Consider the following 15,045-nt stretch of genomic DNA (forward strand, 5'->3'; position numbering starts at 1 on the left):
GTTGGGCCCCAGCTCTGGCCACAGGACTCCAGCTGGGGAGGGCAGAGCAGAGAGGGACAATCCCCTCCCTGTCCCTGCTGCCACCCCTCTGCTGATGGAGCCCACTTGTAAAATAATGCACTTTAAAACAGTATTTTTAATGAGAAAAAGCCTCCCCTTTCACAGGATGGATTTGCACCAGGTGGCAAGGTTGCTTTGCTTCCCTGTCACGTCTTCTCCTAAACAGCTTTTCCTTTCTGCCTCCCTCTCTTTGGCCATAACCCTGACTAGAACTGAGCTTGGTTTCCCACCTGGAAGCTCCACGATGGGTTCCCTTACAAGCCAGCACCCTTCATGTTTCTTTTCTCCTTCCAGAACATGAACATCCAGGTGGAGGACATCCGGATCCGCGCCATCCTCGCCACCTACCGCAAGCGGGTGCCTGTCACCGAGGGTTACGTGGAGGTGAAAGACCAAGGGACCTGGAAGCAGATCTGTGACAAGCACTGGACCATGAAGAATTCCCGGGTTGTCTGTGGCATGTTTGGATTCCCCAGCGAGAGGAAATACAACACCAACGTCTACAAGTAAGAGCAGAGCTTTGTACGAGGCGCAAGCAGCGCGTTACCCTGAACACTTGGGGCCTTGTTCAGAAATGCAAATCATCAGATGACACTGGAGACCTTGAGGTAGCAAAACCTCCCAACTGCTTCATTCCTTCAGAGCAGATTTTGCCTTCTGTGTAAATATTTGAAATGTCAAGCAGTTCCCTGGGCAGCCAGGGGAGTCGTTTGATCTCCCCGTGCTGACTGGAGACCTGGGATGGTATCAGCTGCCGTGTTGGATAGGTCCTGTGGTAGGTGATGTGCACACTCAGCCCAAGAAAGTTTGGGTGTGTTTTTTTTCTTTCCAGCTGTAGCAGAGTCATTTCCTTCCCCAGTGATAGGTTTAGGTGCTGCCTTCTGTACAGAGGATGGATGTGGGCAAAGGAACCACACGCTCTCGGGGTAAACCTGTAGCTGTGAGCAGAGCTAACTGGGTATCCCACTGCAGAAAGCCAGCTGTAGGATCAGAGCCTGTGTGTGCTGAAAGCTCCAGCCAAGGAGTCTTGGGCTAAGACAGGCCTTTGTTGTGCTGCAATGCCCAGGTTCCCCTGTCCCACTGCTCCATGCAATTCCTGCTCTCACACCTCTCATGACACTGATCCACGTTTACCCATCTCTCTGGTAAGCAGAGGCTCAGCAGCTGTGGGTGACCAGCTGCCAGACCCCCTGAAAAGCAGCAGGCTGCCCAGGGGACTATTTCCCAGTACATCTCCTGCCATTATTAACCCCAGTTCAGCTCTCTTGGCACTGGCAATTCCTCAGGGTCCCAGGCTGGAAATGCTGCCAGCCATCTCCATATGACTCGCCCTGTCCATCACAGCCCGCCCTGAGCTAAACTCATCAGCAGTCCATCCATGCTGCTCCTCCCAAGGAGGCTCCTTCCTATGAGCCTGAGATGATGCTCATGGAAGGATGCAGTGTGAGGCAGTTGTGATTCAGTGCTGCTTTTCCTTCCTATAACTGTAGATTGCTTTAAAATGAGGGAGGGGAAAATAGTGGTCCATAGGGAGAGCGCTGTGTCTTCCAGAGGTGGGTTTAGGCTGTGTATCCTGTTGCTTGAAAACCAGCAGCTAGCTCTGGTCTCTTTTGTTGTCTTCAACATGCATTTTGTCACCAGCCTTGGTTCTTCCTACACTGTTCCCTAGAAATAACACCCCAAAGCAGATGCAAAATAGTTTAAATGAAATTCTGTCTTGTTTCTTCCCTACGCTGTGACCTGCAGAGTGGGAAAGTAGGAACTGGTTAGGGGGAGAAGTGAATTCTCCAGGCAGGAGTTGTGGTTTTCCTGCCTGCTCCTCCTGGCCCTGTGTGACTGCTATTTCTGAAAGCTCCCCCTGGAACCAGCTGGCCACGTTTCATTCCTTTCCTTAGCAAGATCGCCATCAATTGAAGAGGTCCTTGGGTTGGATTAGTGTAAAGCCACACAGCAGCACAAAGAATATACAATAAATAACCCAAGTGGAGTTCTGCTTTCAGGCTTCCCAGGGAGATGAGCAGTGAACTAATAATTGCTACCAGGAGCCCTGGATACCAGGGAGAGGAGCATTTGCTCCCACCTTTGCAGCCTGTCTCCATCAGACTCAGCTCTGAGGTTTCCATCCCCTGCATCAGAGCAGGAGGGCAGAATAAATTACCTCTTGTAAGACAACAGAGACTTTTCCTGCTTCTCAGCCATGGTGTTTCCAAGAAAAGCATTAACTTTAGCAGCTGGAGCCATCTGCCTTAAATAAAAGAGCACTTGGTAATTGTCCTGTCCACGTAGAGATGGAAAAACTGAGGCACAGTTGTTGAGCATCATATTCTGCAATGTTAAAAATCCCATTCACCAGAGCTGGAGTTGGGAATACAGGGTGCTTACAACCCCCAGGCTGCTGTGCCCAAGCAGATGGATTGCTCCAGGAGCCTCAGAGCCCTGATACCTCCCTGCTCTTTGCTTGTTTCCAGCAAGAGGTGACAGCTTGCTGGGCTCCTGCACCCTCAGAAGGATAGCTTGGAAAGTATGCTGAGTATTATCCCAGGTTGGAAGGAGCTGGGATGTCATTTTACTGGAGGGAAGAGACTTGTAAAACGTTGTCATCTAGAGTTTTGCTTGCTTAGCATGGTTTAAAAAGCTGCCTTAGTTCTTGGGGCATTTGTCTCTGTGCTACCAGCAGCTGCGTCTTCAGCGTTGCTGGGTGGGGAAACCTCACAGTTTGGGGGGGGAAACCTTCCAGTTGGGGGAGGAACCTCCCAGTTTGGGGGGAGGAACCTCCCAGTGTTGGCTTGGGAATGTCACAAGGGATCTGAGCTTTTGAGACCCTTGGTAACCACTGTGATCTGCTCTCTGCTTTGTCCTGCACACCTCCTGGTTGCGTTCTGTCTTGCAGAGGGAAGAGCTCATCTCTGGCTGGTGACTTGAACTAAACTGTCTCTCCACAAGAGTGTGAGGCCTGAGAAATGTTTTTTCTCATTCCTAGAGCTTTGCTCTCCTTAATTGCTAAATACTCTGCTCCCCAGAGCAGATCCTTCCCTGCTCCTGTTCCGCAGCCTGGAGACAGGCTGGAATTAGGTTTCTGTCCCCCTCCCACATCCCCACCAGTCCCACTACGGTTTCCATGCTGAGCTAGCTGATACCCTGCTCTGCTTCTGCACAATGGTGGGAGGTGAAATGATTTGCAGATGGATCTTGCTTGAAAGAAAACAACTTAGTTCATTGTTGTCCCAGTGCCAGGGTTTTATTCCTGAATGTAACTTCAACTCTGCTGTTGACAACACGATTTATGTTAGGAAATGAAACAAATCTCAGTGTTGTTTCCATGTCCTTGTTCTTTCTTCAAAGTGATTTTATATAGGCACCACTTGTTAATTCCTCCTCCCAACTCCTGCTCTGGTTGAGAAAGCAGAGTAGAAGCAAATGCATTTTGCTGATGGGGAGAGTAGAAGTTTGTGACTGGAGATGCTGAAGGCAGGGAGCAGGACCTGATGCCTTACAGCTTTGGATGGAGGAGTTCAGCAGCTCCAGGATATTTAGTTCAATGTTGGGCCAAACAGCATCTCCCAGTTTAACCAGTCTGCTTGTAGCATTATCAATCCAGATGGATGTGTAGGGCAGTTCTATGCTTGTAGTAGAAATCATCATGGTTTGGGCTTTAGTAGGAGGTGGCAGGGCTGGCTTCTCTTCTGCTTCCTGGGGCTGAAGGCAGCAAACTTCAGCAGGCACTTGATGAATCTGAGTGTAGACACAGCTCCAAGCACCAGAAACCTACACTCACGTGTCTGAAGAGGAGTTCACCAGCTTCCATTCAATGTGTTACTGGTGACTTTTCCTGGCACATCTGTGAGTAATGATTTGTTTTCTGCTCTCCTCTAGTCCCCTCTCTCATCCTCACATAGCAAGGCTGCTTTAACTAAACCTTGAGCCCCTTCCCACAGCCCTTGGGCTTAACCTGTGTTTTGCTAAAAGCTGATGTGCTGCAGGGCCATCTCCCCTCACTAGCATTAATGGTTTGGACTCCAAGTTGACGTAGAATTGGCTAAACTCTCACAGCCTGAGTGTTCAATCACACCTCTGATCAGAGCAGAATTGCCCTTGGTTTGCTGGTGAGAGGTGGGTTGCACCCTTCTCATGTTAAAAAGTAAGTAGCAGGAATGTTTCTATCTGTAAAATTCATCTATATTGTATTTTTTAAATATATATCTGTTTGGTGTGGGGAAGTGAGGTGGGGCTTTCTCTGGCTATTGCTCCCCAGCCTACCAAGGCCTGTTAATACCAACCAGATGTTGATGGCTCATGAAATTTCCAGGATGAGGTCATTGTTTGCTGTTACAAGGCATCCCCATAATTACTTCCCCGAGACAGGCAGCGTTTCTTGTCTGCCCTGGAGTTCAGGGAGCTCTCTGCACATGTCTGTGGAGGTCTCTCAGTGAATACTCTCCTTTGGGTTCTTGCTCCCCAGCACACAGGCTCAGAGGGTGGTGGGGCAGTGCTGGCTCATGTCTGCAGGGCATGGAGCAGCCCCTATGATCATGGGTGGCTCTGGGTGCTCTCCAGTGGGTGACACGTGCCTGAATCTGCCCCGGTGCTCTGCAGCCTGAGGGACCTGTTAACATCCAGAAGTCCAAAGACTTTTGTGGCTTTTTTTGAGGCATCCTGGGTGGTTTGTTTAAAAGGAACAAAAATCCTCAAGGTTTAGCCCAAACGTACCCAGATATTCTAGCTGAGAGGTGCCTGGTGCTTTCTTTCTGCCTTCATCCTTAGAGAGTCATAGAATCCCAGACTGGTCTGGGTTGGAAGGGACCCCAAGGGTCACAGAGCTCCAACCCCCCTGCCACAGGCAGGGACACCAACCTCCAGGCCTGGAGCTACACAAGGTTGCCCAGGCCTCCTTCCTGCTTTTATTTTTTGTTATTCTTTAACTTTTTTTATTCCACCTTCCTATTTCCCATCTATTTTTTACTGACTCAGGGTCCCTGACAGCTCTGGCTTTGCAGCCAGAGTTCTACCCCCAGCACAGGCAGGGTTGTTGACCTCAGCCCTGCCCCATCCTCCATCCTTTCCAGCGCAGCATTTACTCCCCATCACAAGATGAAATTGCATCTCTATCTCCAGCCTGGCTGCACTTGGCCCTAACCTCAACCCAGAGGAGTTTGTTTCCAGAAAGGATTAGTCGGTGGCTGCAAGCCATCTGAGCCTAGACAACTGCTGAGCTTGTCAGCAAGGCTTAGTGAGCAGAAGAGCATGAGATAGTCCCCTCCAGCATCTGAGAGCATGAAAATTAGCCCCTGAGGGACCACCAAAGGGCATGGACTGGGAAAACCTTGACCCATCCAGTTTAGTTTCGAGCCAAGGACCTCTGAGAGGCTCTTTGGCCCTTTAGCAGGTCCTGTCCAGGCTCCCTGTCCTGCAAGAGCATGCTAGAGTTAATGGGAGATGATGCTCTTTCTCCCATGAAGTTCCACCCACCCGGCTGTGCCATATCTCCCAGCTAATCCTTGGATGCCCAGGGCTGCATGGAAGCAAATCCTGGAATAAGGAGCAGCAAAGGGATTGCACAAAGCCACGTGGAGATCACAGCAGGGTGTTGGCTCCTCTGCATCCTCACTTTTTAACTTACCTTGTAACATCTCCCATTTGATACTCACCTGACCTGTATCTCTGCTTCAGGCACTGTTTTTAGCTCTGATACAGCCCTCTGAGCACCTTGGAACGCAGTTCAGATGAAGCTGGGTTACTCTCCTCATTTATCACACCTACCCCTTCCCCCCTAGGAATCCCTGGAGCAGCTCCAGGCGAGCGCTGCAGTTTGGGAGCAAGAAGCAGAAACCTCTGCCAACCTCCTCTGCCGTGAACATGTCATCAGGGGAATGGCTCTTGCTCTCAGAAATTGCTTTCAGGCTCTCAGCTGTTAACACCACAGCTCTGAGAGCAGCCAGAGAGCTGGGGCTTTTTCCCAGCCTCCCATCTTCTCACAGCTGATGGGTGATGGCCAGCAGAGAGAGCAGCTTCTTTACAGGGAGGTCTTTAGGGGCACTTCTTGAGATGACCTGCTTCTTCCCAGGTGATGCCTTACCAGACAGTTGTTCTGTATTATGAATGGAGCAGCCTTCAAATAACACTCTTCAGTCCTGGCTTTATTTCAGGGTGGTTTTTTCCCCAGTGTAGCTGTGATCCTCCCCCTCTACTCTGCACTGGTCAGGCCCCACCTGGAGTGTTGTGTCCAGTTCTGGGCTCCCTGGGATCAAACAGACAGGGATCTCCTGGAGAGAGTCCAGAGGAGGGACACAGAGATGCTGAAGGGCCTGGAGCATCTCCCCTGTGAGGAAAGGCTGAGTGAACTGGGGCTGTTCAGCCTGGAGAGAAGAAGACTAAGGGGGAACCTTATTAATGTTTATCAATATCTGAAGTGTGGGATGCAGGGGAAATGGGCAGCCCCTTTTCAGTGTCTGTGGGGACAGGACAAGGGGCAATGGCTGCAAGTTGGAGCACAGGGAGTTCCACACCAACATGTGGAAGAACTTTTCCCCAGTGAGGGTGAGGGAGCCCTGGGACAGGCTGCCCAGGGGGTGTGGAGTCTCCTTCTCTGGAGAGATTCCAGCCCCGTCTGGACACCGACCTGTGTGCCCTGTCCTAGGGAGCTGCTTTGGCAGGGGGCTTGGACCTGATGAGCTCTGGAGGTCCCTTCCAACCCCTGTGATTCTGTGATTCTATGATAAATGTGGGGTTTTTTTTAATGGATTCCTAACTTTTATTTCCCTGTTCTCTTCTCCTCCTTTAAGGATGTTTGCCAGCAGAAGGAAGCAGCATTACTGGGCCTACTCAATGGACTGCAGTGGGAATGAAGCCCACGTCTCCAGTTGCAAACTGGGCAATCACCTCAACGTGGATGCGGAGAAGAACGCCACGTGTGAGAACGGGATGCCCGCGGTAGTCAGCTGTGTCCCTGGACGTGCCTTTGCCCCCAGCAGCCACAGTGGCTTCCGAAAAGCCTTCAGGCAAGAGGTGAGCAGGGAGCCAACGCAACCCATCATGTAGGAAAAGCCTGGGAGTAACAATTCACCACCTTACCAGCTGTAGGGAGCGAACACGTTCCGTGCCTGTAGCCACCAACCAGCCGGTTGTACAAGCATCCCCTCTCTGTATTCCTTCCTCACAAGCCCAGCTGAGTTTGTCCTCACCAGTACATGGTTCTTTACCTCTGTCTGCAGGCACAGAAGGGCTGGGAGCCTGGCTTGCTGCTGTGGCTGGCAGGGCTGTGAGCATAGGAGTAAGAAAATACACTTGTCACGTTTCTGTTTGAGCTGCTCCTTTCGAGCCAATTGAACGGGTGCCCGGGTGCTGCCAGGCTTTGCTGTTTCACACTCACTTAAATACCACTGGGCTGTTTCTCCAGTGGAAGTACAAGGGTAGGAAGCTGGTGTTTCCACTACCCCTGTATCTTCTGCGCAGAAATTCCCTGAGCCTGGGAAAACATGGCCTGGAGGAAGGGTTGAGCGAGCTGTGTTTGTTTAGTCTAGCAAGGAGAGGGCTGAGTGTAGTGTAAAAATTCCAAAATATGGAAAAAGCTGTTGTAAAATGACCCTGGAGTTGGTTGTTCTTGGTGGCAGTGAGGTGACTGAATGCCAGAGAACAGCTTACCTTGCAGCAGACCTGGGTTAGGTTGATGCCACTGGTGATTTTCCAGCTGTAAGGTATGTGCAGGCTTAGGATGCAGGAGTGGTTTCAGGGCCTGGAGGCCCTTACTGCTGGGTTAGAGGGTGGTTTTGTGGAGTGTATTAGGTGCTGTGGCTGTAGCCTGGAGCCCCCAGCCCTAGACCTTGGTGACTTTAGGAGGGGGGTCTCTCTTTGCACCCAAGAAGACCCCAGACCACAACTGCAGATGCTACTGTAATGGTCCTGTCCATGGTTTGCTTGCCTGGAGCCCAGCTGCTTCTCTGCACAAGAGATCCTGCTTGCAGGATCTAGGCTTGGAAGGTGAAAGGTCCTGTAAATCATTACTAATCTTCTGAGCCATGCACACTGCCAAGTAATTCCTTAAGCCTTTGTGTAGGCTTTGGATGTCCTTCGCCTGACCGCAGCCTGGAGAACAGAACATGCTTCCAGTTTTAAAAGTTAAGGGCTTTTTTTGGGCTCAGACTTTGTTCTCATACTAAAGGCTGGGCTTCCACCACAACCAGGCATCTCTTGGGTGCAGCAGGAATCAGCTGGGCTCTGCTTGGTGCTGGGGAAAGCTGTGAGTGACGTGTAGTTGGTGACTGAGAGAAACAGAAGGCTAGAAATTAATGGAAGCAGACCTGGACCTGCCACTCAGCTGTGTATCTCTGACTGTGATCTGCCAGATCACTTGTTCCACTAGTAATTGCAGCAGACAGGCAAGTTGTACATGACTTGAGGTCCACCTTGGTGGTCTCTGTTAACCCAGCTGGACATCTGTACAGCAAAGAAATCCATCCAGCAGCAGACCCACAGGCAGCAAGAGGATGAGAGCAACATGCCTCTGGCTCCTGTGCTTCCCAAGGCTCTGGAGAGATGTGGCATGGCCAGGGTACAGGGATACATGCAGAAGGCTCCTAAATCCCAGCACTAAACCTGCAGAGAACTGGGATGTCTCTCTTTATTCTCTGCCCACGTACAGGGATGTGAGAAACACGTCTGTGCATAGCATCTGATAAAGATGTCCTTTCATCCTGCACTTCTAGCCCTTCCTGTTACTTGGTGGTTGGGTTAAGGTGCCTCAGGGTAAGGTTTTTTTGGGCTGTAACTTACCTGCAGCCACACGTTGTAAATAAGAGCTATAAAGGAGAGATGCTGCTTTGCTCCTGGGCCGTGGTAACACCATTCTGTCTGTCTTCCAGCAACCACTGGTGAGGCTGAAAGGAGGAGCCAACACTGGGGAAGGACGAGTTGAAGTGCTGAAGAACGGGGAGTGGGGCACGGTCTGCGACGATAACTGGAACCTGGTGTCAGCCAGCGTGGTGTGCAGGGAGCTGGGCTTTGGGAGCGCCAAGGAAGCCATAACTGGAGCCAGGCTCGGACAAGGTAAGAGCAGTGAGAGCTTCAGGGACCATCTGTGCCTTGTCCACCTCAGAGAACCCTTTCATCATTCAGGGTAGAGCGTGTTTTTACTGGGCTGTTTGGTTTGAGGACCAGGAATTCATTCTCTATCCTTAATAAGCCTCTTGAGTCCAGGAGCTTGAGGCTGAACTGGAATATGTGACTTAAAAAGATATTCAGGATTCCTTGAAAGAAGCCTGGTGATGAGGAGTTTAACCTTTCCCTCAGACAGCTGTTGCAGTAATTACTTCTTTGTTATCACATCCATGGCTCTCAACTTCTCTTTACAAGTTCTCCAGATTCATGTCATGCTGCAATGCGTTACTAGAAGGTTCCTGGCAAAAATGGGTCCTGGATCAAGACTTCAAACACTCTCCAATTTAAGACCAGGACATTAATTTAGCTCATTATAAATAGAAGGGCATTTAGGCAGTTCAGAGCCAGGTTTGGGTTTGGATTTCCTGTATTTGGAAGTTGGTTTAAATCCCAAACTGTGGTAAACAGTAACTCAAAGCCAAACACACGCCCTCTCAAACCACCTTTGGATTCACATGCCTTGCTCCCATCGTGTAAACCCAAAGGAAGCGACCCCAAACCAATCCCCTTCTTGTGAGACTAGATGAATGGGGGGAAATTTCTTGGAGAAAAGGGGAGGAAAAGTAACACACAGCACATGGAAAGCACAGAGGTGATGTCCGGAATCTGGAAAGCTTTAAAATGTGACCTGTCTGTTGGATTTACTAAAAAAAATAGTACAAAAGTCTTGTGGTGGGATGCAGGGAGCTGCTGATGTTCTCAGCTGCATCTAGGAAACCAGCAGCATCAGGATGAGGGGTGAAGCAGCTCCCATGTGAGGGAGGAGAACACGCTGTTCCCCGCCGTCTCCCGCAGCCGCAGTCTGGCAGCTCTGAGCAGCAGCTGCTGATTCCCACACGTTTGCCTTTCTTTCCACATTTACCACTGGTGATCCATCAGTGCACCCTGTCAGAACTGTCCTCAGGGGGTTACAGCAGCCAGAGCCATCGCTCTGGGGTGGGAAGAGCAGCTCCCTTGGCCCCACCTCACCTCCGGGCTCCTCCTGTGCAGGGCAGTCTCACAGCTGTCAGTGTCCCCCTTGCTTTGCTGCCTCTCAGTGAATTTGGCTGTTCAGAGATGATGATTCCAAGGACCTGTCTCATCATTGCCATGTAGGAGATGTACCTTCTCAGGGTAAAACACATAAAGATGGGCTACCTGTTAAAGCAGGGTGCAGTGTCTAGGAGGCCTGGTTAAGACAGGGACCTGTCAAGGGGAGTGCCTACTACAGAGTGTCTACTACTCCGTTCAGGGCATGGAGAAGATTGATTATTCTCCCTTTATAGATGGGCAGCTGAGACCTGGACTAAATAATTTGCCTTTATTCACACAAAAATTGCCTGTCAGGAAGATGCTGAGGAAGATTCTCAATGTGTTGTCCACTGCCGTGTCCTTGGAGGGAGAACATAAAACCTCAAGCAGTAGGTGAATGTGTATGTTGGGTGTACAGTCCTAATCCTAAATGCTAAAGGGAATGGCATAAAGGGAGGAAAGAATCATTTCTATCACCATATTGCAGCATGTACAGTACCATGGTCTGGCTATGTTTCAGTGCCTGGGACAGCAGCACTTCTTCCCTCCACATATTGTCAAAGAATTTCCCTGAGAAGATCAGATGCACCAGGGTAACGTGGATCAGCACCCTGGCTCTGCCCTCTCACTTGGTCATTTCATTGGTATGACTTCATTGGGCTGTTTCAGTGGAGAATGTTGGATCCATCCTGCATTCTTGGTGCATCACCCTTCAATTCTGGTCAGCACAGAGGCATTCCTCCTACTCAAGCTGTTTGGTGGCTTGCAAAATGCCAAGGTGGGTGTCACCCTTTCCAGATGCAGACCACAAGCAGGATTTTAACAAGAGAAAGCAAAAAAAATGAAGACTAAAACCACGTTTCCCAGCAGCCTCAGCCTGCTCCTACGTTGTGTAGACCTTGGGTGATGGGTGGATACAGCGCTGGCCTCAGTGCTATGGTGCAGAAGGTAGTCAGAGCCAAGTTAACTCTGTGGGTGAGACTGAACCCAATACATTTATATCTCTGCCATTTTCCTGCTGCTGGTGTCAGAAGGTGGCTCTGGGGTACATCCTGACTTACTCCACCACACAATCACAGAAATATGCTAGAGCACTTTATTTTCCACCCCTCTTCTTTTTCCCCCATCCCTGTTTTCCCTCAGCAGAAGCCTGAGGAGGTGAGGGGTTCACCACACAACATCATGAAGCTGTCACTCAGTACACGGTGTCCAAATCAGATGTGTTCCAGCTGCCACAGCTGGAGAAAGGCTCTGGAGGGCAGCAGGAAGAGGTTTTCAACCCAAAGGATCCAGACTACTGCTTTTCCTGCCTCTTGGAGTTGGCCCTTTGCTTTGAACTGAAAGGAGCAAGCTTGAAGTTGGGTAAAATTCTGCCTTTCATTGTCACTATTATGATGGTGACTGGCAATGGGCACACGTGTACTGCTCAGGAGTGGCTGGCTGAGGGCTGCAGATTGTCCACAGGTCAGAGCATGGTGCCTACCAGCGTTTTGATTGTGCCCAGCCCAGGGAAAGAGCCCTAACAGCAACATTCAGAAGTGTTTTTATTCTTAGCCTTCCCCTCTTAACACTGCTGGAACTTCCCACATCTGCTGCTTGTGGGGATCTCCTGTCAAAGCTATCCGGTGTGCTTCCATCAGTAATTCCTCATGGATTATATGAGCTCCAAAAAAGACTCCAGCTGGTCTTCTGTGATGAAGATCATCTGCCAAAACCTCTGAATTATTTCCCCTCAAAATAAGGTCTTGAACCTCTGAATTATTTCCCCTCAAAAAAGGTCTTTCTAACCAGCTTTGGGCTCTGTTTGGAAGCCAGACTCAAGAGCTGTACAGGCAGGATTATTGTCTCCTCTTGCTACATCGCTCTGGGGGAAAAGACAGTTGCCCAGGGAGGAACCAAATGATTCAACTTGTCTCCCAACACCTTGAGACCAGTCTCCACAGTACAAAGTGAACTCTGCTCTCTTGCTTCCACCAGTGTTGGAGCCTGTACCTGCCCAAAGCCTTGCACTGACTTCCTGTGCATCCCTCCAGTGTTGTTTTGTTGTCCCACAGAAGGTGTCTACATCCCATTTACATGCCAGGGATAGATTGGGAGCAGATTCCAGCATCCAGCCCCAGCCACCAGGTCGTAATTTGTGAATTCCTCCAGCTGAAGTTTGTAAATTATGTAACAATGGAAACTTGGCTTTTTCTGTGTTTCTTGCATGCTTGAGTCCCAGAGTCTACTGGAAAGAATTTAATGGTAAAATTATTCCTAATAACCTTGCAGCTTTTTATTTTTACAAGGAATTTATGGAATCTTTTTTTTTCAGGATTTCACCATGTTTTGAATGTTAGAAGCTGGTTTGATGCCTGCAATGTATTCACAAACTGTGACTGGATAGTTCCTCACCACACAGTAGCGTGGGCAGGTGGTGAGGACTCTCTTCTCCCTTGTCTTTCTCCCCTGAGGTATGGGTCCAATTCATCTCAACGAGATCGACTGTACAGGCTTTGAAAAGTCAGTCACAGACTGCAAGTTCAACACCGAGTCCCAGGGCTGTAACCATGAAGAAGATGCTGCTGTGAGATGCAACGTCCCTGCCATGGGTTTCCAGAATCAGGTGAGGAGGAGACAAGCGGCCTGGATGGGAGTGAAGGGGGGTGAGGTGCTTTCACCCTGGAGCATTGTCTGCCCTCTCTTGCAGTGCAGGGTGGCTGGGTAGGAGTCATTTCACCTGAGCTGGGCCTGTTTGATTTAGATTTTAGCATCTGCATAGCATTAGGAGGGTGAGTGAGGATGATGGTCCCTTTTTGTCCTGGGCTTTGAGCTCCTCCAAGCACGACAGGGGCTTCTAAATCACAGAATCACAGGGGTTGGAAGGGACCTCCAGAGCTCATCAGGTCCAACCCCCTGCCAAAGCAGCTCCCTAGGACAGGGCACACAGGTCGGTGTCCAGATGGGGCTGGAATCTCTCCAGAGAAGGAGACTCCACACCCCCTGGGCAGCCTGTCCCAGGGCTCCCTCACCCTCACTGGGGAAAAGTTCTTACCCATGTTGGTGTGGAACTCCCTGTGCTCCAACTTGCAGCCATTGCCCCTTGTCCTGTCCCCACAGACACTGAAAAGGGGCTGGCTGATTCCCCCTGCATTCTATACTCAAGATACTTAAAGACATTAATTAGATCCTCCCCCTTAGTCTTCTCTTCTCAAGACTGAACAGCCCCAGCTCCCTCAGCCTTTCCTCACAGGGGAGATGCTCCAGCCCCTTCAGCATCTCTGTGTCCCTCCTCTGGACTCTCTCCAGGAGATCCCTGTCTGTTTGATCCCAGGGAGCCCAGAACTGGCCACAACACCCCAGTTGGGGCCTGACCAGTGCAGAGCAGAGTGGGAGGACCCCCTCCTGTGACCTGCCATGACATCCATTGACGTGTGAGTTCTCTCCCCCTGCAGCTGCGTCTGAGCGGCGGCCGCAACCCCTACGAGGGCCGGGTGGAGGTTCTGGCGGAGCGCAACGGCACCCTGCGGTGGGGCACGGTCTGCAGCGAGAACTGGGGCACCGTGGAGGCCATGGTGGTGTGTCGGCAGCTGGGCCTGGGCTTTGCCAGCCATGCCTTCCAGGTGAGTCCCTGTGCCCGGGTTTCAAGGTGTGGTGCTGTGTACGTGTGGTTGAGTTGGGGCTGGAGGAGGAGGAGGAGGAGAAAGAGGAGGAGGAAGGCTTATTAAAAACCAAACCAAACCAAAACCCCTTCAGCTCTAAGGCTGGAGAGACCTTGAAGGTTAAACCTCTCTGCATAACAGCTGCTGGGGGAGGTTGGGAGCAGGAGGAGCTCTTGCAGCTCTGGCCAAAGCTGCTGTTTTCCTACTGCTTGGGGTTCAGGCTTCCTGGGTAGCCTGACCCCTTCCACCCCATTTGGACTGGTGTTTGCATGTGGTTTCATGTCCCTCCCTGAGTTGGTGGGGAGCTGAACTCCTTCAGGCTGGCTGACACGTGGGAGCCAAGTTGAACCTGGTGTCAAATCACTGGAGAATGGTTTGGTTTTGCTCCTGTAGCTGCTGCTCAGAGCACAGCGAGCGCTCGCGTGTGGTGCTGCTGGATGTCTTCCTTGTCCCTCTCATGACAAAGAGCCCTAAACCCTCCCTGCTTGCATGTGACTAAGAAAAATGCTTAATAAAGGGATAAAAGCTCCCAACAGGATAACCACAGAGGAATAAAGTGTTCTTTCCCAGCGAGGCTTTTGGCACGGTGAATGGCAGCCTGGCTGGAAAAGAGCAAGCAGCAACTGGAAGAACTGGGAGGAGGGAGGGCAGGCAACAGCTTCCTACAAAATTCCCAGGTGGATAAATGGCATTGGATGTAAGTTGCTGGTGTACCAGTATCCCTGGTGTGAGATGCTCTTCTGTAGTGATACATCCTTCGTGGATTTCGAGGTGAACACAGGGTGGGCAGACATAACAGGAGAGCTTGGAAGGAAATATATTAACTCTGAGCCTTTATTGCAGTTCCCAGACACTGGAAAAGTGGGCATTAGGGCTCCTAAAATAAGCTGGTTTCTCCCTAGGATAGAGTAATCCCTTGCCCAGAGCTTGCTGTGCTCTGCAAACGCAGCCCCTTGGGGGGTATTTCAGCTGAGAACCAAAAATCACCAGCAGCTTTGGGGAAACTCAGGCTCAACCAGCCACTGAGTAAATAAACCTAATGTGTGTTTACATAGCTGGAAAACCTGCACGTGGAAAATGGCCTTACATCAGGTCTGGAAGGAAAACTCTTTTCCCCCACATTAATTTCTGGAAATGAGAGACTTGGGCAAACAAGTAAAATGTGGTTGCAGGGAGCAGAGGT

The 15,045-nt window shown here is 50.5% G+C and overlaps 1 protein-coding gene across 1 annotated transcript in view; it reads left to right on the top strand.

Moving 5' to 3' along the window:
* Positions 1–15,045, top strand: part of LOXL2 (lysyl oxidase like 2) — a gene marked incomplete at both ends in the record, with an annotated part of 42,180 nt that overhangs the window by 18,199 nt on the left and 8,936 nt on the right. Inside the window, 5 exons of the mRNA XM_084274034.1 lie at positions 355–566; positions 6,840–7,062; positions 8,916–9,099; positions 12,675–12,826; positions 13,656–13,823. Coding sequence (XP_084130160.1) covers positions 355–566; positions 6,840–7,062; positions 8,916–9,099; positions 12,675–12,826; positions 13,656–13,823 — 939 coding nt within the window. The remainder of the gene's footprint in view (positions 1–354; positions 567–6,839; positions 7,063–8,915; positions 9,100–12,674; positions 12,827–13,655; positions 13,824–15,045) is intronic.

The sequence above is a fragment of the Gallinula chloropus genome (assembly GCF_964237585.1).
Source record: "Gallinula chloropus genome assembly, chromosome: 21".
Lineage (NCBI taxonomy): Eukaryota > Metazoa > Chordata > Aves > Gruiformes > Rallidae > Gallinula > Gallinula chloropus.